This window comes from Falco peregrinus, chromosome 8, assembly GCF_023634155.1.
Source record: "Falco peregrinus isolate bFalPer1 chromosome 8, bFalPer1.pri, whole genome shotgun sequence".
Taxonomy (NCBI): Eukaryota; Metazoa; Chordata; class Aves; order Falconiformes; family Falconidae; genus Falco; species Falco peregrinus.
Genome location: NC_073728.1, coordinates 39,682,611 through 39,707,610, shown reverse-complemented (window position 1 = coordinate 39,707,610; position 25,000 = coordinate 39,682,611). Strand labels below are relative to the sequence as shown.

Here is a 25,000-nt window from a genome sequence, read left to right as displayed (position 1 = left end):
TGATACAATTAGAACCTGTTATTCTACCAACTAATTACTTGTAGAATGTGACATCTGAAGAATACTACAAGATTACAAATTTAGGAATGAACTGAGAATGTGCTCTGTTTATATTATTCCCCTATCTTCAGTCAAATAATTGTCATGGAAATGGATTAATACTGGGCCAGTTTCTGTCCTCATCAAAATCTTTCTCACAAAAAATGAGAAATAAGAATTTTAATGCTTCATGTATCAATAAGATTTTAATAGCATACTTTGATCTGCTTGCCAGTCTATCACTTGATTGGCTGAGCGGCATCCATCTTCCTGAATCATCATCGACTTGTGTTTGTTTCTGGGAAATTATTTTTTTTTTTTAGTAGCTGTTGAACCATTCCTGGGTGCCTTTTGACATTTTATTTCTTACAAGTGAAGCTAAGTGAAAGATTAAAGCAGATTTTTCACTTAAATCTCAAATACTAAATTCTCTCACTTAAAAAAAAAAAAAGGTTGTATGTTTGTGCTTGTCTTCAAGTAAAGAAAGGCTGGCATTTAGGAGAAGTTGAAAAGGTGAGAAAGAATCTCTATGTATATTTATTTTTGCCTGTGAAAACCCTTTGGAGGGTTAAGTCTTAACCAGGCTGTATGTGTGAATACCTGTTGCACTTGAACTAACAAATTATCAGCAAGAAACCAAGTTTGACAGGCACTGTGAGGCAGGCTGAAACATCCATGAAAATAAGCCTTCCCCCCAGTGATGGGGCTGCACTCAGCCCCTTCAAAACGCTATTTTAAGTCACTCCAAACCCCCAGTCTCACAGAAAGTAAACAGATCCATGATAAATACACAGTAAATAATTCTACACGTATCATGCTCATTTGCATGTGAATTAACCCAATTTATGGCCATAAAGGCAGACTTTGTCAGCACACAGAGAGTGCACAGAAGACGCAAACAAATAGTGAGGGTAGAGAAGAGCTGCCCACAGTTGAAAATTCGTCACATTTCTGCACCACTTGATATTAATACATGCTACACTTCAAATGAGGTTAAAACGATGATGACAGCTCAGAAGATCTGTGTGATGATAGATAGAGATAGAGATACAAGAACTTCTTATGTCTTCCTTTTGTATTTGCAGTTTCTTCCAGGTACAGCTGTCACGGTGTCCGTTAACTGATTATTTCTTTTAAATACAGGGGGAGGGGGAAAAAACCCTAAAAAATTCCCTTTGAATCACCTGACTGCTTATTAGATTCAATATAGGGAAAATCCCTTCATTTACTCCAAACAAACAGTTCTGTTTTCCACCACTCGCTGTCATGTTTAAAGTAAATAAGTTCTCATCCATCCAGCGGGGCTGAAGTCATTCGGTTGCCAGAACAAAGCCATTGTGTGAAGGTCCACAAGAGCCCTTTTCTCTCCTTCCCTTAGCAGGATCTTCCCTCTCACTGCAGCGTGCTCCCTAGCTCTGTAAAGCAACCCAGTAACGTGTGAATGCTAAAAGTGTGCATGCTTCTTTCACAGAAGAAATGAAGGAAGATTATGACACTATGGGGCCTGAAGCCACAATTCAGACCACTGGAAACAATGGTACAGGTAAGGTCTTGCATGGTGAGAGCATCACTTTGCTTCGGTATCGTCTAAGCTTAGCTGTGCATGAAGGGGAGGAGCGGCCAAACAATTTCTTTGCTGTTGCCAGTTGAACAGTTGGGAACCATCTACATAATTCTTCTGGTTTTTAATATTTCCCCCCAATTCGATCACAACGGTGCAGCAACAAGCTCATCCGGTGAGAGTCCTTGCTACCCCTCCCGTGCTCCGCGACACGCCAGCCCCTACCTCCTTTCAACTGCATCCTTGTGAGCTAATAGTTTTCAGCGGTATGTTTTCCCAGCGAGGGCGAATCTCATATAGTTTAAAGTAGCTGGACCAAGATACAGTAGTCTTTTAATGAGAGGGACTGTACAAAGAGTGTGATAATGAGGATGGGGTGCACCCTTCTTGGCAACCCCCGATTCACATGGTGCACAGAGTAAGCTACTTCAGAAACTGAAAACATCTTTTCAGCAAGACACACATAAACCCCTTACATAGATACACAGACACACACTTTAAATGCATATTTATGAGATTATTATGTTTCTGGCTAATCTTTTTTTTTTTTTCTCCCACTTGCCACATCTCTTTCTTTCCCCTCTTCTTGGAAATCAATACATTTTGTGGAACAAGAAAGGGGACAGAGATATTTAGCAGGTATCATCTCTGAGCTCTGTAGCAAAGCAAAACAGCAAAAGGTTTCTGTTACTATTTTCTAATCCAAACCAATTCAGGGGTTTACCATGTTCTTTCCAAAGGCCACAAGGCCCCGCTCCATCCTCAGCACAGCTGAATGCCATACGACACCCAATGTTTCTTTTGCATTTTGTCACAAGTCAAGATGTTGCAGATAGCCCTGATTTACAGGGTTAAAAGTAAGTTTTCTACTGTAAGTATATTTCTATGCATTCCATTATGCGATTTAGTTCATAGGTAAAGCCCTCTACAAATATTACTGTAAAAGGTGGTACCTAAGTCTTGCAAGGATTTTATTACTCACACTTTCCTAATGTTGGTAACACCCACATAAAACCCCAATGCCTTTATTAAGTAACACAAGAAATTTACTTTGTAATTCTTGAGGGGGAAAATAATAGGAAAATAAAGCCATGTCACTGCTTTTCTCATCCATTAGTTTTATTATGCATGAAAGGAGGGTGGCACCGAGGCACAATTTATCATTACGTGTATAGTTAATGGTGTTGCCCTACAGAACTGGATAGATATGTATTTTAAAAGCTTTATTATTTCCAAGGGATGCTAATTAAGTGACAGATTGTGCTTAGCACTTGGAGAAACAGGACTTTAAGAGACGTCTGATTCAGAAATAAGACTTGATGGTTATCTGGATTACCATTACCAGAGCCTTTGAGGTCCCCTATCAGTGCAATGTGACTTCCTTTGCACATATTTTCCTTACCATAACAGGCCTTGACTCTTTCATACTTGCACTGTGGTCTGCTTGAGGGGGAAGACTTCGTGTCCTCTTAGCCCCTTCCCTTCCAATATCTGATGGTCTCTTCTGCCTTCTCGACTTTGGCTTCACGGCATCTCTCTGGGGGCAGGGTGCCGTCGAGCTCCCCCCAGCTCTGTCACTAACTCTGTGTGGGGTCCACGGGGTGTCCTGCTTCTTCTGAAACCAGTTTTCTGGGGGGAAAAGATAAGGGTTGCCCCTACCCAGCTTGGTGTGCTGTGGACTCGTGGCTCAGAGAGTGCTTTGCATTTAGGCGGTCTGCATTTAAAATGCAAAAGCTGCTCTGGATATCGCACCTGGCAATTTTTTCCCTAATGTCCTGTGCAACAGTCCCACCTCTCTTTACTCCAGCTGCTCTTTGCTGTGATGGGCAGCTTGCTCAAGTAACTCTTATGAGCTGTCTAGTGCTCTGCTACCATTTAATTCACATCTTTTATCACTGAGGCGTTCCCAGCCACCTCCTTTAGGGGAGGCTGATGCCTGGGCCGCTTGGGTAGAACACCTTTCTCTAATGGCTGCGGTCTCCAAAGTTTCTTAGGAGAGATGTCAGGTTATTTAGTCATATTAAATCATCTGATAAACTAGATGCTTTTGCCGGTCTTTTCACCTTGACTATTAGGAGCTGCAGCATCCTTCATGCAGAGTGAAAACTTCTCCAGCTTGCCTGTTGCAGTGCCTGGGCTGTTATTTGAGGAGGAAAGGGAAGAGGTCAGTCCCTGAGACATTGGAGATCCTTTCTAGCTAGTCTGGGAAGTGTCCAAAGTTTTATTCTTCAGCCTCACCGTAGGCCTTAGGCCTGTCTTGAGTGTCTGGCCTCAATTTTTCCCTGCAGCTGGTAGGGGGATTTAATACTAACTAATAAAATAGCTGAGGTGAGGCTGAGACTTGACCCACTGAAAGAAGTTGGATCGGTGACTCCATCTTCAGCGAAAGCCATACCACAGTGACCTTCTGATCTCCAGGATAGCCCTTTAGGGCTTCCTACAGGTTGACACGGGCTCTGCCAGATGGACCAAGGAGGTCTTTCTCACCTAATAGACTGTGCCTCTCCCTCCTGACACCAGATCTCACAGTGCTCTATCACCTGGGCTGAGCACAGAGATAGATGATACGGTGTCAGACTCCTCACATACATCCAGCTGCAAAGTTGCTGTAGATGCACACAACAACTGCGGTGTGCTTGTAGCATCATATTCATTGCAGGAGGTCATTAGCAGAGAAAGAAAACTAAAAGAGAAAATCTCTGTTATTAAATTATTCTACCATTGTCAGAGTGGCCACTTCCTAGCAGTACTGAAAAAAGAAATCTTGTTATCTATACATTAATCAACTATATTTTTATAATAAGCCATGGAGGCTTTATAGTGGAAAAGCAAAAGTAACCATCAGAGTGAAAATTTGAGTCTTTGGTCCTGCTAAATTAATTTGTAAATATTTCTAGGGATTTCTGAAACAATTACTTGGCAAAATGATGTTTTGCAGAAGGGTATTTTAAAATGTGAATGAATAAATTCCTATAGTTTATGTTATTGTACCTGTTACGGTTATTACAACTGCGATGTTTGCAGAAAACAGATTAATAAGTTTCCTGTAAACACAAAAATTTTCCTGGTTTCTATTACTAACATCTGACAAGCTTCAAGTAAAGATCTCTTAATATAATTTAAAGAAGGGGAAAAAAACCCCAAAACCAAAAACCTTTGGAGGGAGGAAAACAGAAGTAAAACTTGGCAGGTTGGAGGACAGGCCGTTTTCAGGCTGTAATCTGTGTGTACCAATGGGGGCCTCTCACTTCCTGGCTAATGAAGGCTGTGGTTTTATTAGCTTTGTTTGCGATTAAGGGCAGCTATCACCATCTCGCAGGACGAGTTCCCACACAAAATAACTGGTCTCCCAAGCTCCTCGAACCTCTCTCTCACTTTATCTTGAAAGGTCCTAAATGCCTCCAAAGATAGCTTTCCTTAATGTGTTTTATTTTTATGTGACATGGCCACATCAGCTTTTGGAGCTGAAAATATTTCTGCTCTCCAGGCTACAATAATTAATTAAAAAAAGACTTATTTGGTGAGGTCACCCGCCGTAGATTTCGCTGAAATTCTTGCCTCGCAGGAGGAGATGTGCAATGTGTGTTCCATGTCAGCCCACGAAGAATCTGGGAACATGACTTTCTGCATGGAAAACAAATTAGGGCATGGAGGGGGGAAGCAAGCTTCCCCCCCTGAAATTGGGAGAGAAACCTAATGGTTATCAGATGCGTCTTTTTAGTAACACTGAGTGAGCTTCCAGCCATGTCTGAATTGTCAGTAACATCGCTGGTGACAAACCAGATACACATGGTCATCTTTTGCTATTTATGTTAATCTGCAGTGTTGCAGCACTGGTTGTATTGTTTCAGTTAAGGATCTGTCAGCTTTTCCACTAAATCCCCTTGTTTTTAGGGGTTTATAATGTAGACATAAACATTTGCTTTAGCTCCCGGATTGCATGTACAGACATAGAAACTAAATAATCCGGAGAATTAGGAAGCCAAGGCCAGTAATATTGCAGCAGTCCTCCACAGCCTGTTGGATAAGCCTCCAGATAGACTTGGGGGCCGGGAAGGAAGAACCTCGTTTGGGTTCGAATTTGTGACTGAAGCTCCTAATATTAACTCAGGCCTTGCCCAGTGGCTAGAATCCTCACCCTATAAATGCCGTTGCAAGCTCTAACCCCGCCCCCCCCCCCCCCCCCCCCCGAGCCTGCCTGGAGGAGAATGATGCATGGAGCCATCCCTTGGAGCCCTTGTCCCACCCTTTCCCCTTCCTGCTCCCATATCTCCTCTCTGGAGAAAAACTCTCTTTCCCTGCTTCACAGGTAGCATTTACTGGGTCATGTCCTGAATCTGGCAAAAAATAAACTTGCTTTCCTTGGTTCTGTTGCTCAGCCAAGAGAAGGAGCAGGGATGGGGTAGTGCTAAGCCAGCAGGTGGATGGTCTTGCAACAGTTGGAAGACCTAGGCATAGTGAGGACTGAAAAGTCAGGTTTCCAACATAAAAACTAATGTCTCAGCTTTGTTCTGATAAAAACGAAAAGCCAAAACCTTGTGCAGGTGGTGTACTTCAGTGACCACCATTTTGTTATGTTTCTCTGCCAGCAACAAAATGGAGGTAAGGTACTTGGTCATGTTCTCCGTACTCACACTCCCCTTCTCTAGAAGTTGCGCTTTTTTTTGGGAAAAAAAAAAGATGTTGTTTCTCATGCTAAGGACAAATGATAGCAGGAGTTACAGAAGGACCAAGGGAGGAGCTCTGTGGGGTTGCAGAGACTCCCTACCAACCGCTGAGATAGGAGCAGAAGTTTCCTTCCAAAACCAGGGTCCCGAGCCCTGTGCCATTTGGTCACTGTCACTAAAATACTGCAGAACAGTTGAGAAGCTGCTCAGCTCATACGAAAAATAGGGCATATTTGTCTCAGCCAGAGGATTTGATTTTTATCGGCTAAGGGGATGAGGTTTGCATAGAACAGTATCTACTTTTATTGATGATGACAAGATCAGCGCTTCAAATCAGGCGCTTTCAGGTTTCCAGTTTGCCCCAGTCAGAGGCCACGTCTCATTCTGACTGCCAGCATCACCTTGCATTTTTGTAGGAAGCCGAGGCACAGTATTTACTCATTTCTAACCACCAAGGAGCTGGTTAGTCTCTCATTTCCAGTGGTTACAAACCAGCAGAAACCTGTAGGGCCATAATCCCTTTGATTTTTGTGAGTTGACTTCATATTGATACCTGGCATCAGTGAGAGCAGAATCGTGCCATTTAATATTTTACTTTTACAAGACCTGTAGAACAGTTTATGGTGCTGCCTCATTTTCTTATTTCACCTAAGGAGAAATACATTAAAAATGTAATCAATCATAAGCTGTTCTTTTTATTTACGGTCAGTTAAAAACAAGTGTCTTTAATTCCCTGACACCAACAATCTTCCAAGATTTGTTACGAAAAAAAATAAATTGAAGAAAATTATCAACTCCTTTTTAAATATATTTATATTTTATAAATACAACGTTTCTACTTTTTATAATTATATTCATATTTGTCTTTAGGCTCGCAGAGTTTTTAAGGTCTTTTCTGTAGGCAGTGTTCATACATGGAGGGGAAAAGTATATTTTTAGTAACAGGATGTTTTGTGGTTGAGCATATATTAAGTTTCATGGACATTGCATGGACAATACAAAATTAAGTTTATATTTTAGGAAAAGAAGGAAAACTCTCTTACAGACTGTAAAAGTGGTGTTAGGCTTGGTATCCCTGTTATGGTCTAAAACATGTGGTTCTATTTGCAGAAATCTCTGAAGAAATATTTTTTTAAAAAACAATGTATTCTCCCATTGTAAGTTAATTTTTCAGGGAGGAAAAAAAAAAAAAAAAAGGAAGGTGTTGTGAGCAATTCTCTTCTTATGCCTGCCAGGAAGAGCAGCCTGAGGCAGGACCTGTCTTGGAGAAGAAGAGCTTTGGTCTTCACTACCTGCAACCACCGTCTCCAGTGCAGGGACTGTCTCAGGGGCTGTGGGATCTGGGGGCGGCTGAACTCAGTCCTGTAGGTTGAGCTGTGTTCATGCCAAAAGCTGTGGGTCCCCCAGGAGCCCCCTGAAGGTTCAGGTTCCATAGATGAAACATTACCTGCATTACCCAAGCCTCGTAAATGTCTCCTGCTGCCCCGCAGAGCCAGTGTTCTTGTTAATTTAACTGCCCACCCTTCCTTCCATCCACGCTGGTGGAAAGCTCGCATTAATTTTATTAGAAGCTGGAGCAAGACCGATGAGGGTGAGGATCCAGCTGCAGCCCCAGCCTTGTAGCCCCAGTACACCAGCTCAGCCATGTGTAACGAAGCTAAGGGACCCAAGCTCTCAGGCAGGGTGCACTCAAACCCCCTTTTCTTTTCCCCTTCTCTCCTTTTAGTGAAGAACGCAAATTGCACGTCGGACTTTGAGGAATATTTCGCCAAAAGGAAACTGGAGGAAGGAGATGGGCATGCAGTCAGCATAGCGGAGTACCTGCAGCGCAGCGACACGGCCATTATTTACCCCGAAGCCCCTGAGGAACTGTCTCGCCTTGGCACTCCAGAGGCCAATGGGCAAGAAGAAAATGGTGAGGCTGTAATTCATTTTTAGCCAGTATCCTGACCTCGTGCAGCTGTTGCAATTATAAATGCACTACATGCCTGGGTGTTTACCTTAAAAATTGAAGAACAGCTGCAGCGGCATGGAATTTCATGAGCAAAGATTGGGGCTGTAATTTCAGTGTATTGTGATTTTTTAGTCAGCAAATTTGTATTATCTGGCGGGTGAACTGAAGAGCTGAATGTAAACGGGAGGAAGGCTGCTGCTCTAGCTGGAAGTTTGGGAAGTTTCAATAGAGTATTAATGCAACAAAAGATGGGGTAGCCGGCCTATTGCTCTCTGACACCTTGATAAATAATTGGAAAAGCATCAGTAGGAAGGATTCGGTCAATGGCATGAGTAACACAATGAGCTGGGCCTGGAATGCAAATCACAAATTGATCAGGAAAAGTATTTCTTAGTTTCCCAGCCAGTGAGGTCGGTGTGAGGAGCGCTGCCCGTAATTAATTTCCTAGTGGGGTCCGGAGCGGGTCCTGTGAGTCTGCCGTGGGCGTGAGCGGGTGCCGGTGCCTCCTGCCGCCGGTTGGAAGCGCCGTCCCTCCCTCTCGGGCAGCAGATTGCAGCGATTCCTCTCATACCATCCTGGGCAATCAGCCCATGAGCTGCCATTGATTTGCTGACCTTTGGCCTGCCTCTCTTTCCCCCCCCATCCCGGGGCGCAGACCTGCCACCTGGAACTCCAGATGCCTTTGCCCAACTGCTGACCTGCCCCTACTGCGACCGGGGCTACAAGCGCCTGACGTCCCTCAAGGAGCACATCAAGTACCGCCACGAGAAGAACGAGGAGAACTTCTCGTGCCCTCTCTGTAACTACACGTTTGCCTACCGCACCCAGCTCGAGCGGCATATGGTGACACACAAGCCAGGGACAGATCAGGTGGGGGGCTGGTTTTAAGTGATTTCTTTCTGTAATAACCCCTTAGAGAAACGATATTGCTTTGATTGGCAATCATTATTAATTTTTCATGGCATTTTGAAGATGCAGATCTTTTAATGGTAATAGCTTTAATTGAGGTCTAAATGATTTTTTGATGGTCTCTTCTAATATGATTTAATAGTCTTATGTTCACGATCGAATGAGTGTGTTAATTTCTAATTTAGAAATTTTATTTGCACTTTAACTTGACTTTAGTTTCGTTTTTATGTTCCTCAAAAAGTGAATGAAACTGTAGCATTTTAATTATACATTATTAAACATCTCAGCAATTTTAATTCCATTTTTCACCTAGTTTTACTTTGCAGTGTTGCAAATAGGAGCTCCAAGACATGCTAAAAGATCCGCTAATATTTTTTCATTACTTTTTGAGTAACCTTTTCAATCACGTGAAATTACGCGTATTTTGTATAATCGTTTGTTAAACATAATTACACATTTTCAGGATAACTCTTCCTATCCTACATATAGGCTATCATTTGTGATTGTGCCACTAACGCATGCGTGCACTAGAATTGTGGCATCACTGTCATTTGTATAGCCTGGCAGCGTATCTGCAATAAATCAAAGCAGGTTTTTTCCTCGAATGTGATGCATGTAATATTATATCAGTGCTGCATTTAAGGAAATGCTGCGTATCGCAAACAGGTGACTGAGCTTCCCTGGTGCTCCTAAGCAGGCTGGCGACAGACCTGTGCCACAAAACTCTTTACCTACCAGCAGAAAGTCGACTCTTGTCCTCGCCGGAGTATTACCTCTGAAAACCCGTCTCATGAAGGGCTGTAATGGAAACTCAAATGGCATGGTTAAAACTTAAATAAATAGATACCTGTGTTGTGCCATGTAATAAAGGCTTTATGCTGTATTTATTTTTCTTAAAAAACCTGAAAATCAGGAGCAGCTCTATTTCTTTTGGTAGGTTTTTCTCAGCATAAGGCAAATTCAGTTAGGCAAACACACATCTAACCGCACGATTTTTGCAATTAGCATTTTTAAGAGAACCATATCTTTTGCTTGATCTTAAATCAATTTAAATGATTCCAGAATGGTTTCTCCAGTTCTTTCCTTCCCGTGGCTTTTCCAGTAGACAAACACATTTTCACATATGTATTTTTCCTAACCTGATCCACCGTAAGGTTCTTTCTTTTGCTTCGTATCATTAAAAACGCCAGGGGGAAAAAGGAGCAAAAAAAAACCCCGCCTGGATATTTATCCAACGTAACTGCCTGAAATTTCACATGCGAGAGCGCGCTGGTACTGGCGCATTATGAATGGTAGCTTTGGTGTTGAAAAGTCCCCTCATTTGCTCATGGCATTTACAATTAGTAAATTAAAATGATTGTATCATATTAACAGTGGCACAACTAAAGTTTATAGTAGTCCTCGGAGGGCGATGGGGGGAGACAAAACAGCTGTTGCTGTTTGTTTATGCAACTCAGCAACATATGAGCGCGGGTCCCTCAATGGCGCGCGGCGGGCTGGGCTCTGCTTGATCTTTGAAGGTTGCTGCTGTTTGAACAAACCTCCCTGTGTCCCATGTAACACCATCTGTCTCGCCAGGAATGTGGGAAAGGCAGCACACCCTCGCAGTTGTCATACCGTTTCGGTGCTGCCTTTCCCCCCCCCCCCCCCCCCCCCCTTCTTCCCCCCCCCACCCCCCACCCCTTTCCCCCCCTTCTTGCTCCTGCAATAGGCTTTTGTGTCGTGGCTGCCTGCAGAAGGCTGACCTCCTACCTTGAGCATCCAGAATGGTTGGCTGCATTATTCTGAATATTCTACATTTTTTATTTTTTTTTCCCCAAATTCAAAGTCACGGGGCTTTTCTTGCTTGTTGCAAAAAGGTCAGCTGCCTTTGTATCCTTATGCCACTTTTAACTTTCAACTTTCCCTCGCCCCTTAGAAAGAGCGCTGAGGGAAACATGGCACGGAAGGTAGCTCAGGTCTTCCCTGCTGCTCTGTGATTTTAGAAAACATTTCCAGCAGCAGCTCATGCCGAAGACACAGTCTCTTCTGCTTGATAATGAATTAAATCTTACACGAAATGCCACTAACGACAGTGTTTCTGTCTTTCCTACACATGCAGTAAACAGAATTTTTAAACAAGCCGAGTCCCACATGTTCAGAATCTGCTAGGAATATTAAGAGCCACAAATCTTCTTATAAAACAGTTTCTCTCATCGTAAGATACCTTAAAGCAACACATTTTTGATGAGAGACTTAGGAAATAATTCTAAAGCAAATATCGAATGCTCATGTGAAAGTACTTTCTCATTTGTTTCGGTTTACTGCCAACACTTTGATTTTTATTGCAACACTGATGAGACAAATAAATGTACATGCAGACCTTTTGGTCCGCTTGATAAATTCAGATCCACATTAATTTTGTTTTTGTTTTTTAAGCTAGAAATTCATGGTTTCTCTTGCATAAAATTCATGTTGGTATCTTTTTTTTTTTTAATTTCTTTCCCTCCCAGCACCAAATGCTGACCCAAGGAGCAGGCAATCGCAAGTTCAAATGCACTGAGTGTGGCAAGGCCTTCAAATATAAACACCATCTGAAGGAACACCTGCGAATTCACAGTGGTGAGTAGCGGAGGTGCTGGTGTGCTCATTTGCATTTTGTTTAATTAGCTGAGTTTTAAAGACTGCTTAAAATTTACACAGTTCTGCTTCTGGCTTCTTGGAGCTACTAAGGTATTTTGTAAGTGATATCTGAGTCATCCTCATTTATCATGCTGTTAATACCACGGTCTCGCTGAAAGATTTGGAAATAGTAAAGCTTCCTGCAAATAATATAGATTGTTTGTTCGGCAGTTTGAATCCAGAAGCGTTCGCTCATTTCTGTGCAGTCGGACCCTGAAGAGACCATTATATTTTCCATAACACAAAGTCCCCCCAAGTGAAATACAGCCCATATTCTCAGATAACAAGTAAGCGCAAAGCGCCTCATGTTGAATGACTGGTGCGTTTGGGCTCTCCTGCTTGATGCAGCAGTCGGCACACGGAATGCCACTGGGCTCTGTCCAGGAACAAACCTCCAGCAATGCCGATGTGGAGGTTCTAACATCAGGACTCAGGTTCTCCTACCATATTAATTTCCCGTGAAAATTCCTGGGTTTTGGAAGGGGAAAACCACAATCAAATTTGAACAGTCTGGAATTGATTTGACTCCCTTTGCCACAGGTTGCTTACTTGTGACTTGCAATGGTCAGTCTGGGACCAGTCTCACGCCTTGGTGGCTGTTGCCCGCTGGAGACCATGGGTCCAAACTGACCTCAAGACCCCTAGAAAGAGGAAGGTAAAGCAGTGGTGGTGTGTGGCCGTATTCATAGACTTAATATTCTTCCCACTGATCAGTCGAGTATCAAATGCGATCGCTTGCCGTTATAGCAGCAAAAATGATAATTAACATTTGGTTTTAATTATCATTTTAGGTGAAAAACCATATGAGTGTCCAAACTGCAAGAAACGTTTCTCCCATTCTGGCTCCTACAGTTCGCACATCAGCAGCAAGAAGTGTATTGGTTTAATCTCTGTAAATGGCAGAATGAGAAACAATATCAAGACGGGTTCTTCTCCTAATTCTGTATCTTCCTCTCCTACTAATTCAGCCATTACACAGCTGAGAAATAAGCTGGAGAATGGCAAACCACTTAGTATGTCTGAACAAACAGGCCTACTGAAAATTAAAACAGAACCACTAGATTTCAATGAATATAAGGTTCTTATGGCCTCACATGGGTTTAGTGCAACTAGTCCTTTTATGAATGGTGGACTTGGAGCAACCAGCCCCTTAGGAGTTCATGCGTCTGCTCAAAGTCCAATGCAGCACTTAGGTGTAGGGATGGAAGCACCATTGCTTGGGTTTCCTGCGGTAGGCAGTAATTTAAGTGAGGTGCAGAAGGTCCTACAGATTGTGGATAACACGGTTTCCAGGCAGAAGATGGACTGCAAGGCTGAAGAGATCTCCAAGTTGAAGGTTTACCATATGAAGGATTCATGCTCTCAAGCTGAGGAACAAGGAGTTACCTCCCCCAATATTCCCCCCGTGGGTCTTCCAGTAGTAAGTCATAATGGTGCCACTAAAAGTATTATTGACTATACATTAGAGAAAGTCAATGAAGCCAAAGCTTGCCTCCAGAGCTTAACCACAGACTCAAGGAGGCAGCTCAATAACATTAAGAAAGAGAAGCTGCGAACCCTAATAGACCTGGTAACTGAAGACAAGATGATAGAGAACCATAATGTATCCACTCCATTTTCATGCCAGTTCTGTAAAGAAAGCTTTCCTGGTCCCATTCCGTTGCATCAGCATGAGCGTTACCTGTGTAAAATGAATGAAGAAATCAAGGCAGTCCTTCAGCCTCATGAGAACATGGTTCCCAACAAACCTGGAGTGTTTGATAAGCAAACCCTCTTGCTGTCATCAGTACTTTCTGAGAAAGGAATGACTAGCCCCATCAACCCATACAAGGACCACATGTCTGTACTTAAAGCATATTATGCTATGAATATGGAACCCAACTCTGATGAACTACTGAAAATTTCCATTGCTGTTGGCCTTCCTCAGGAATTTGTGAAGGAATGGTTTGAACAAAGAAAAGTCTACCAGTATTCAAGTTCCAGGTCACCATCACTGGAAAGGGCCAGTGCCAAGGTGGCGCTGGCTGCCACCAACAACACTCCCACTAAAGACTCTTTGTCAGCCAGATCTCCAATAAAGCCTGTGGACTCTATAACTTCACCATCTATAGCTGAACTCCATAACAGTGTTACTAATTGTGATACTCCTCTCAGGCTAACAAAACCTCCTCATTTTACCAATATTAAACCAGTTGATAAATTGGACCACTCTAGGAGCAATACTCCTTCTCCTTTAAATCTTTCTTCCACATCTTCTAAAAACTCCCACAGTAGTTCTTACACTCCAAACAGTTTCTCTTCTGAGGAGCTTCAGGCTGAGCCTTTGGACTTGTCTTTACCAAAACAAATGAAGGAACCCAAAAGTATTATAGCCACAAAGAACAAAACAAAATCTAATAGTGTAAATTTAGAACACAACAGTGTTTCTTCATCATCTGAAAACTCAGATGAGCCACTGAACTTGACTTTTATCAAGAAGGAGTTTTCTAATTCAAATAATTTGGATAAAAGCACTAACCCAGTATTTGGTATGAACCCATTTAGTGCCAAACCTTTATACACAACACTTCCACCACAGAGCGCTTTTCCCCCAGCCACTTTTATGCCACCAGTCCAGACCAGTATTCCTGGGCTGCGACCATACCCAGGACTAGATCAGATGAGCTTCCTACCACATATGGCCTATACTTACCCAACTGGAGCAGCTACTTTTGCCGATATGCAGCAAAGGAGAAAGTACCAGCGGAAACAAGGATTTCAGGTAAATTGTTGCAACCCTTTTCTTTTAAAAAGCTTGAATTTAGTATTTTGTGATATAACCTTTACCAAAAGAAAAAAGCCCAGAGCTATATTCAACATTTCCAACAATATTAGCAGAGTTTATTTTAGTCTGAACTTGCAAAGATGCACTGCAATAGGAAAAGAAAAGGAAATTACCTTTAAAGAACCTCTGCTTGGATTAGAAGCAGGATCAATGCCTTTGAATAGGCATAACACTTACGGTTTTATTCTGTGAAGAGCTCACCTGTTTCTTATTAGAATTGTATCTAAATTATAATAATAATATTGATGATGAAGTCCATGAAAAATCCCATCCTGCAGAATAAAACCCACCAAACTTTGTAGGGAAGCTGATCTTTGCAGGGCATAACTACGTTTCCCCACGGGGAAAAGGAGCAGTGGGAGACCCCTTAGGAAACACCTTGACACTTGGACGCAAAGCTGTGTCTCTCTAAGCAGAGGTCCCTATGGCCTTGGAGCAGCTCTGTTCCATCAAAAGCCCTCAAAGCTTCCTTCTCCATGTTTTATTGTGGATCGTTCACCCCACTGTGCACCGGAAAGGCGTTCTCTCTTCTCATGAATACCTGGGGGATGAGACACGTTGGGGTGTTGCTTCACCGTTGCCCCTTTCTTCAGCCCAACTACTGCCCTTCCCAGACTACCAGTCCTCTAATCCTGCCAGTCATCTGGAACAGCTTTGAAAAACCCCAGAGATTAAGCAAAATTATTTGGAGAGGTAGCAGCCAAGGCCCTTAATTGCAAACAAAGTCTTTGCCTGGACTTGTAATCTGGGTCAGCACTTCTTCCTGCCTGGGTACAACCTTCAATCCTTTTCTCAGGTGGACCCAGAACCAACATAGGAGTAGAAAAAGACTTCACCGCTTGCGTGCCTACAGCAAAGAGCTGCTCTACAGAAGTCACATACTTTTATAGCTTTTTGCCGGACGTTTTCAGATATAATGTACAGAGTTTAGTTAAATGAGATTAACTGATTATAGATTAATAATTTTTTTTTTTTTTTTTTACATTTGTGCATGTTCCCCTATGTCCTATTATGGTCTATTAGTAATTTTACTGACTAGTAAATCTTTTATAGTTTCAAATGTGAAAATCAGGTATGGTTTTACATTACAGGCTGTAATCCTTCTTTGCACAATAGGAGCATAAATAGCACTGCACCTCCATAACAGCTGTTCCACTATTCCAATTTACAGTACATCTGCCCTCTTTGTAAATGTATTTAAGCCTATTTAATCTTCTCTAATATTAATTAGTGCAAACCTAGTCTAAGAAAACTGAACTGTGTGATAGCAAATGGAAATGTATGTTATCATGCAAGTTTGCACTCTCTTTGGATCAAGACAAAATAAATATCAAGAAATTTAATAATTTACTGATCCACATTCATTATTGCTTAATGCTGAAGGCTGTTTTAACATAGATAGAACATTGATAAAAAGTGTTATTAATATTCCCTATTTCAAATTACAAAATTAAATATAAAAATATAGCTTGAGGCCTTTAGTCGGGAGACATACATTTAAATGGATTGCATAATAATAACATTTGTACCTAAATATAAAATTCAATTAAAACCTTTCTACAGATACAGAATATATCCAAGTTTCAGTGTTTTGAAGGGAATGATCTCTCAGCTGTTGCTTACACTTACCCCTTTTAAATACTGCAATACCTTCAGCCGTCCATGAAGAGCCTCCCCTTTGCTTTTTCTGGTCCTTGAAAATATTTGGTGCTGGTATGATAAATAGTGTCCGCTTGTGTAAATCATACGATTGCAGAGTGCTCAAAGCCCGAAAGTTGGTTCGAGGCACAGAAGTGGAAGGCTCCTCGTTATTCCCACAGTTCCCATCAGCTGTAGTTTCACTGTCAATGGGTTCCTAAGCTAAGAGGGACCCCCACCTTAAGCAGACATGATTTTAACTTTTCTGGGGTGGTTGATTCTTCTGTGAGAAGGAGCAGTGGTGGAAGTGGGTGTTGCTGACGAGTGCTTCCTTGGCAGGGAGAATTGCTTGATGGAACCCCAGACTACATGTCCGGCCTTGACGACATGACGGACTCTGACTCCTGTCTGTCCCGAAAGAAGATCAAGAAGACAGAAAGTGGCATGTACGCGTGTGACTTATGTGACAAGACATTCCAGAAGAGCAGTTCCCTGCTGCGACACAAATACGAGCACACAGGTAGGGCAGCTGCAGCGCCAAGAGGAGGGGTGAGCTCCCTGCTATGCTCTTCGCAGTCTTGCACAAGTACACTTGTGCAGCGAGCAGTTTGGCAGGTGCTGAGGCTTTCCACAGGGAAGGAGTAATAACTTTTGCTCAGTTCAACTTATTTTTTATTTTTTTTTAATGGGTATTGCTTGGTGAAGTGCTGTTGGATGTGATGGGGTGAGTCTTGTCAGGTGCTGAGTGCGGTGACGATGCTGGCACTCAGCATCTCACAGGATGAGCTCTCTTCAAATGAGGCAGGCTCTAGCACTCAGAACTGCAACTTGGTCAGTGCAAAGTCTGGCATGGGAAGGAAGAGGGACAGTGTATTTCTTGTTTCTTAGACACTATCTGACCCTGCACCATTTAATCCAATAGAAAAACTTCCACTGACGTTAGCAGCACAAAAGCTGGCTCTGGCCAAGTTATCTGAAAATAAACAGCTCACGGGGGTTGTTCTCGCTGTGATTTTGTGTGCCAGCAGTGCAAGCAGGTTGCATTTCACTTTTTCACTTCTCAGTTAATGCCCAGGGAAAGTTTCCTCCTTTTATGAGTAGGAACTGATTTTTGTCTAGTTCAAGGAAGCTTGCCAAAGCACACCGTAGATTGTCAGTTTAAAAAATATTTTGGTTTGAAAAACCCCTCCATCACACCTATGCTGGCTGTGGTTCCCTTGCAGGCAGTGCTCTCTTCCCCACTCTCAGCCAGGATAGGCATGAGCCCAGAGGTGGAGAGGTCTACGAGGGGGACACATCGGCTCAGCACATTTCAGTTAGGGGAAAATGGGACTGGAGCTCCCCAAATGATAGAGATATCAGGTTATGTTAGACAAAGGGAATGTGAATTATCAAGTGAATTATTGTGGAGCAAGACATAAACCAAACTCCAACATCCTAGAGTTAGAAAAAGCTTACTCAGGAGGAAACTTTCCTTAACTTTGAAAGCTGAGTCCCACTTCAGGAAATGAAGCAAGTCACATCATCCTTCAGTCTCACCATGTGATGGTAAAAAACTTATACCTCTCTATTAATACATCTTCCAGGCTGCACATAACCATTTGACATTTCACACATGAAAAATTTACAATTCAGAAGTGGACCGTGCCTTTTAAAGAAAATTCTTTACTTTGTTATTTTACCTTATTATTCTTTTCTTCCAAATTTTAAGCTAATCCCACACAGGAAAATAAAAAAGGAAGTTAAAATACATGTAGGATTAGGAGAGAAAATTAAAAGCAACATTTTGGACTAGATCGGTTAGTTCATTGGTGGAATGTGCTTCCCACTACATTATTCAGATCAAATTGTTTATTCAGTAGAAGAAGCTTTGAAGGCTTTACGTCCCTGCACCTTTCCTCTCCTGAATGATTTTATTACAGCCATCTGCAAACATTATGGTTTACTACGCTACTACCGTAAAGCTCTTATGTTAGAACTGGCCTTCATATATATCGGGATCTGGACATATGGTTGAATCCCATAAAGTTGGTAGTCCATAAGGTCGACAGACATATGGTTGAAAGGCTGAAAATTTGACAAGCTGAAATGTGTGCAATCACCTTGATTTGCAAAATAAACTGCATTTGTAAAAGCAAAAATATGTTCTGGTCTTTAAGTAGCATGGGAACCTACTGCCTAGAAAAATACCACACAGCTGCAGTGTAGGGACTTTCTCCTTCTTCTCTGCTCTGCCCTTTCGGGCTTCTCAACTTTACGTCCATCAGCTTTATGGGAGTCAGCCTTATGATTCAGAACGTGTATATGGTGTCATATTTAATATGCTAGAACTACGGCACATCATCAAGCTCGAGCGCGGCACTTAGAGACAGGAAGGATGGTCTTGTGGCAGAGGCACAGGCACTGAGGCTAAGCGCGCCGGGTGCTCTTCTGCCTTGCCACAGACTTCCTCTGCAAATTTCAGCAAATTGCTTCATCTTTCTCTCACCTTCGCCCATCTTTGAAATAGAGGGAAATGATACCAGCCCGCCTCTCCAGGGTGTTGTAAATCTTAATTCATGCAGGCTGAAATCCTGTGATGCAACTCGCTATACAAAGTGTGAAGTATTATTAAGGACGCGTTTGCTTTCGTGGAGCCTCTGCGCGTCACGCTAACATTGGAGGTGGTTGGGAGCGCCGCAGACCTTGGCTGGGCTAGCCTCCATAACTGATTCACAGCCTTCAGGAGGCACATTTCACTGGGGCTTTGGCTAATGGCTTAGCATGCATCTTAAGTGAATTTCAAATTGAATTGATAGTTTTGGAAAAAACATTAATGACATAGGTGCGAAACTGCACTCCGTGTTCAGTGGAAGGAATCGTATTGAAAGTAACAGCATCTTCTGCATTTGGGGTCATTGTAAGAGTAGGGCCACATTTTTCAATCAACTTTTTGAAACCTAAAGAAGAGAAAAAGCTGGTTTTCTGAGTGTGCTGCTGTTTTCTGACTAGCTGATCACAATCCGTTGTTACTTCATAAAGACATATTTTAGGAGGAATTGGAACACTTCCTGTATTTCCTGGAGAAGCACAAATAGTGGATGTTGTTTATGCTGATGTCTTTTTTCCTATGTAAAAAAATACGTGCTTTTTAGGTCTTTTTTCTGATATTTGAACAATCAGATTTTTGTTTGTTATCACTTCTCATGGTCCGCACACCTACTGCAACCTATGCCAGACGGTTAAAGAAGTCAGAGAGAGGACACATTCCTGTTTTGCAGCCCCTAAAGATTTACCCCAGAGAAATTATTTAGAGCAAAAAATAACATTGACAGGTAAAACTACATGAGCTGCCTTAATCACGTGCTACACCAACTGTTGTAAAGGAGAAAACAGGGATGTCACAGGTATTGCAGTGGAGCCAAGTTCTGTGCCAAGGAAGGAAGAAGAATGGGATTTGGCCAGTTCTTTGTGTCAATCTGAGAACTTTTGGTAGGACCATGTGGTTGCAGATCAATGAGCTCTGTGATTACCTCTGTATGCCATTTCTGCCACAGCTTGAGCACAGCAGAAAAAGGGGCCTAAATTTCACAATCCATTGTCTTTCATTTATGCAGTATTAGCAGTATTCTGCAATAGCTTCTAGCTTCATATGGACAAGGAGAATTTATTTTATTACTGTAATGAGAGAATTACATTGGTTCTAGCTGATCTGAAATTTAGTGTAGAGGTCATTGTTTGTTGCAGGAACAAATTCTGCCATGTTAATTTTGGGATGCCATTTAATTTTAAAAGAAGTTACGTATGCCTCTTGGAGTTTGAGCTTCACAAGGTCCTACTTCTTTAAAACCAGGGGATGCAGCACTGTAATTACGGTGCAGAGCGTGGCAGGTAGCACGGGAATTAAGTGCTCACATTATTTTCCTGTGAAGTCTTATGAACTTTGGTCAGGCTGAAATTAGTTGAGCAGATACTGCGTGCGTCTAATCTCAGCTTTCTCCAAGCTGCTTAGCACAAGGTTCAAGACACTTTCCTTACTAAAGGTGAAGACGATGGTTGCCTTCATGGCAAAGCATGTGGTGAGCACAAAGATCTTTGCATTGCAGATAAGGAGGGAAAACAGCAGTAGGTAAGTGAGCAGGAGAGCAAACAGAATGGAGCATCTAGAAACAGAAATATCCTGGCTCCTGGGTAGAAATCCAGCCTGCCAACGCTGCATTGGGCTGATTCAGGAGTAAGGTGAAGGTTAGTGTTTGTTCGGATGTTGTCAACACCCATGTCTGCTACACACCAGCTTTATCGTAGCTTCACAAGGAAACTTGCAGCGTGCCTGCTCTGCAACAAAAGCTGGAAACAGTTTTTCAGAATCCTACCTAGAAATTTTAAATCCTTTCATTGTTGTTCTATATTACATCATATTCTATTTTATTACTTGTGTGGGCTGCTGAGGGCCTCATAGCTGTGCTAGTGCTTTCATCCTTTCCTTTTCCACTGTATATTTTATTAAGACCTTTTTTTTATTTTTGTAGCTTTCATGCTGATGCAAGCACTAGTTTTATTTCCAGATTGATTCTGTAAACTAAATATTGTTCTTGAGCCTGGTAGCAAATCATCTCTCTTTGGCTAGTATTTTGAATTCCCAGCTCAGGAGTTTTCTTTATTTAGAGCTTGATTCATAAAAAATTTACATGCTATTTAAAGATTATTTTTTCTTGCTTTACTCTGATACAAGTTTAGAATTCCCTATTTTACACTGAGATAAAGAAAAAAAAAAGGGATATATTCTAGGCTTGTGAAATTTGCTCTGCAGGCAAGGTCTCCCATTCAAAACGGAACAGGTGCAGCTTGGGCAATTATATATAAATTGCATTTATCTTGCACCTTTGACCGCTTCGCTGTGCTCTGGCCTCTAATCCATCTCCATTGGGACTACATCTAACATCCAAACCCCCAAGCAGCTTCAAAAGATCTGCCTTTAAAAAATATAAACAAACTGTCACAAAAATGTTTCCTTCTTTCCTCCAAAGAGTGGGATTTCTGTTTGGCCCCCTCCCATAGAAAAAAGACCCACTTGCCTTAGGCAAAGGATGGGTGATATTTAGTCTGGGACCAGTGATGGCTTATGATCTGATGTCTTCTGACTTCTATACCACTGCAAATGGGCAACACACAGCTTTTCAGTCACAGACCTTTAGCCCAGGAAGATTGAGATATACTTACTGTTAGAGATTTCTTTGTTGTTGTTTTGCTTTAACAGAAATGCAATTTTAGAGACTTTGCAAAGAGATTAGTTATAATTTCCCCTCTGTAAATTGAGCACAAGCCCCTGTGGAAACCTCTTTTTGGAAATGATGGGATGAGAAAAAGCCTAAACACTTCCTTTACATATTTGAGAGAGATTTATCATTTAGTTTCATTTCAGTGAGAAGCCACTTCACTGTGGCTTCTACATCATGCATCCACCTGATGACACACAAGTGTTTTTGAGCCCTCCTGTGAGCTGCCTCTCTCCTAACTCCATCCCACATGGATGACATAGATCATCTCATATGAGACTGGGTAAAACCTGGGAGGTGGGGTGTTCGCATCTGCTTCCTTTCAACCCATCGCCATCTCATGACATTGCATGACAACGTTCTTACTGTGTGATAGCTAAATAGATGATAAAGCATCCAGGGCTACCTACAGTTGTAGGTTCTCCCCATCCACCTACAATTGTAGACTTCTCCCATCCACCTACAGTTGTAGGTTCTCCCCATCCACCTACTGTTGTAGTTTCTCCCCATCCACCTACAATTGTAGACTTCTCCCCATCTGCCTACTGTTGTAGTTTCTCCCCATCCACCTACAGCTGTAGGTTCTCCCCATCCACCTACAATTGTAGACTTATCCCCATCCCCAGTATAAAATACCTATACTTCAGCTTTATTTTATGACCTACTAATGCATTGTAAGGATTAGGCACTCCTTTTAAATGGCTGAAATACTGAGTTTTGAACACAGGGGAAAAAAATAATTCTTCTGCAAATGTTTGGAAACCTGATATATTTAAAAACATATTTCAATTAGTGTTGTAACAGCTGCATGCTGCACACTGCTAAGGTATGTTGTGTGGTGTCTGAACAAAGAACTTTGCTCAAGCTGTCATGTTCCCTCAGATCAAAACTGAGTCCTTGATATGGATGGAGTAGACTCAATAGCTCTAGTATAGCCTTTTTAGTAATAATACAAATTAATATGAATATATGAAGCATTTTAATCTTCTTGATTCTAAATTAATTTATAAGATATGGATGATTTCCTGCCAGGCTACCTCTGTGCTGGCTGGGGGAAGGCACCAGGTAGCACGAACAGGAGGTGCAGTGTTGAACCAACACCACGTGCAAAGGCTGAGCAAAGCAGGCAAAGACTGAGGGACAAGCACATCACCCAGCCTTGGGGAAGGGTGGGTGGAAGCAAGTTGGGATAAGCAGTAGAAGTGGTTGACTTCTTTTTGAGGAGAAGGAAAGTGCTAGGCAGCTGGATGGAGCACAGTGGTGGGGTGAGAAGGGTGTAGTGGGCATCAGAGGTAGTATGCATCAAAAAAAAAAATCAGGAAATCTGAAGTAATGGAGAAGGAGCGGTGCTATGGAGAACTGGAACAAGACAAGGGTTGGGCTTATCAGCGTTAGGGAAAAGTAAGTCAGAGGGAGGGACTGAGAGAGCGTGGGTGGTTCAGTGAGGAGAAGGACACAAAAAAAGGTGACGAGGAAAAGCAGAAGGTCTATGAGGAACAAAATTAGCAACTATGGAGATACTAGCAAAGGGACAGTAGCGTGGGTGGGCTCAGCAGAACAGCTGGGACGAGGCAGGGATGCAGGCAGGCCTATCTGGTGCATCCAGCTGGGCAGCTGGTAGCGTTGGGAAAGCTCCCACCTCACCTGGGAGGGTTTTCTAGAGGCGCTGAGGTTGCAGGAGCGCTTAGGTTGAGAGTGCTTTGGGATTTAAAGCTAATTTGAGTAAGTGACTTGACTGTGCTAAAATTTCCCGAGCTAAGACTGCAGGATTTCCCCATTGTGGCAAAATCTGTGCTCCACATCACAGGGAGCTGCCTCCCGGCTCTGGGCTCAGTGCACCCCCAGGTCAAGGCTGGAGGTTCAAAGCCAAAGTACGCGTACAGCTCAAAGCCCGGAGATTTCTTCAAGCCTGGCTTTTAACCAACAGGTTAAATTGGCAGAAATGCATATTTAGGAAACAGATCATAAAAGCAATACTGCTATAATTCGATATATCAAGCCTGAATGTTCAATTTCACTTTAAAGGGAAGTAAAGAAAAAAATGAAACCCTGTATGTGTGCAAGCTTAGGAAACTCTCGTACAAAGAAATGTAGTTTGAGTTCCAATTTTGAAGCATCTGCTGATTTCCCTGTCACTTGGGTTATTCTATCTGTGGTTTCTCCTACATTTTCCTTCCTGCCACATCTCCCCTTCATTTCATAACATACAATTTTTGGCTTCCTTGAGCTTTCGTTAATCACACCTTATTAAATGTGAACTTTCACAGTGGGACTTGAAGGTAGCTGTGACTAGATCGGGCAAAAAAAATTAACATATTCCTTGGTATTCATTCTTCACAACTTTGCTATGGAAGGGAAATTTTTTTTATGCCCGACTTTCCCTGCTTTCAAGTCCCAGCAGTGACTGCAGAGGAAAAGAAAGCTGATCAGGTTCATAAAGGAGCAGCCTGAGTTTTCCTGGAAGCTGAGATCCTTCAGTGGTATGAACAATTTTTTTTTTTCTGCTGGATTTCCTTCCACGCCGGTGCTGCTGGTAACGGTCTCCCATCTTCCCAGCCCTTCGCTCTCAGCTGGCATTTTCTTGCCAACCCTCCATCGTACTCTTCCTCTCCCTGTGCTTGCTGCTTTAAGAATTAACAACCCCCCCACACTTCTACAACTTAAAGGATAGGAGGGCTCTGGTGTGAAGTTTATTCCTGTTCTGGTCACGTGCCACGTTAGCTAAGTATGATAAATACGCTGGAGGAATCAGGCCAGTTCAGTAATAAGTTCCTAACAATCTGCTCTAGCAATAAGACATGCAAAGCAGGGCTCCACATTTCAGGCACCAAATACCAGCATTTTTATATGTGTAAAAATAGCATGAAATATAAAATAATGACCAATTGGCACTGTATCTGCCTGCATGGTTGCACCACTCTGGAACATTTAGTTGAATGACATAAAGATTATAATTTGACATTTCAAAAATAAAATAAAAAAAATCTGGCTGAAGGTACTAATGTTTGATTTTATTTTTTGCCTTCTGCAATCTAAGTTTGGTGATCGGTCTTCACTAATTCCAATCTTTGCACCATATGTTATGTCTGGATATCTCACGGTTGCATCATGCTTTGCTGAGTTTTGTCGTGTGGCATCATGCTGACAAGTATTTTTTGTCAGCTCTATTTTGGAATTAAGCTTTCAGTATGGCAGTTCTGGAAGGTGTTGAAGGCATTCCTGTGCTATTTGTGGCCTGGGATCAACCAGATGTGTTTAGGCTTGGCACTGGTTTTGAGTTTCAAACATTGGTTCGAAACTGTCTGAAATGCCAAAGGAAATACTGTTTTCTGCAGCTTAACACTACTTTAGCACTCAGCGAGTGGCTGACAACATTTTATTTAGAAACCCCTTATGCTTCTGTGGCAGATGTATATATTTGTATTTGCTCACGTGCTGGGGGAAAAAACGACTTTCGATCCCCGAGGGCTTCTTCCCCCTGGCAAGGACTAG

The 25,000-nt window shown here is 42.3% G+C and overlaps 1 protein-coding gene and 1 long non-coding RNA gene across 6 annotated transcripts in view; one reads left to right on the top strand and one right to left on the bottom strand.

The window, feature by feature from the left end:
• ZEB2 (zinc finger E-box binding homeobox 2) overlaps window positions 1–25,000 on the top strand; it is a 115,901-nt gene that overhangs the window by 88,177 nt on the left and 2,724 nt on the right. For 4 of the 5 annotated variants that reach the window (XM_005242354.4, XM_055812636.1, XM_013303211.3 and 1 more), the window contains 6 exons: window positions 1,511–1,582; window positions 7,994–8,182; window positions 8,877–9,091; window positions 11,623–11,731; window positions 12,583–14,552; window positions 16,593–16,773. In XM_005242354.4, the coding sequence (XP_005242411.1) occupies window positions 1,511–1,582; window positions 7,994–8,182; window positions 8,877–9,091; window positions 11,623–11,731; window positions 12,583–14,552; window positions 16,593–16,773 (2,736 nt within the window). The remainder of the gene's footprint in view (window positions 1–1,510; window positions 1,583–7,993; window positions 8,183–8,876; window positions 9,092–11,622; window positions 11,732–12,582; window positions 14,553–16,592; window positions 16,774–25,000) is intronic. The other variant, XM_027793852.2, reaches the window with a different exon arrangement.
• Window positions 19,693–22,316, bottom strand: LOC129785036 (uncharacterized). The gene is made up of 3 exons (XR_008748479.1): window positions 22,105–22,316; window positions 21,996–22,022; window positions 19,693–21,941 (listed from the first exon to the last, which is right to left on the bottom strand). It is a non-coding gene; the product is annotated as an uncharacterized LOC129785036 (long non-coding RNA).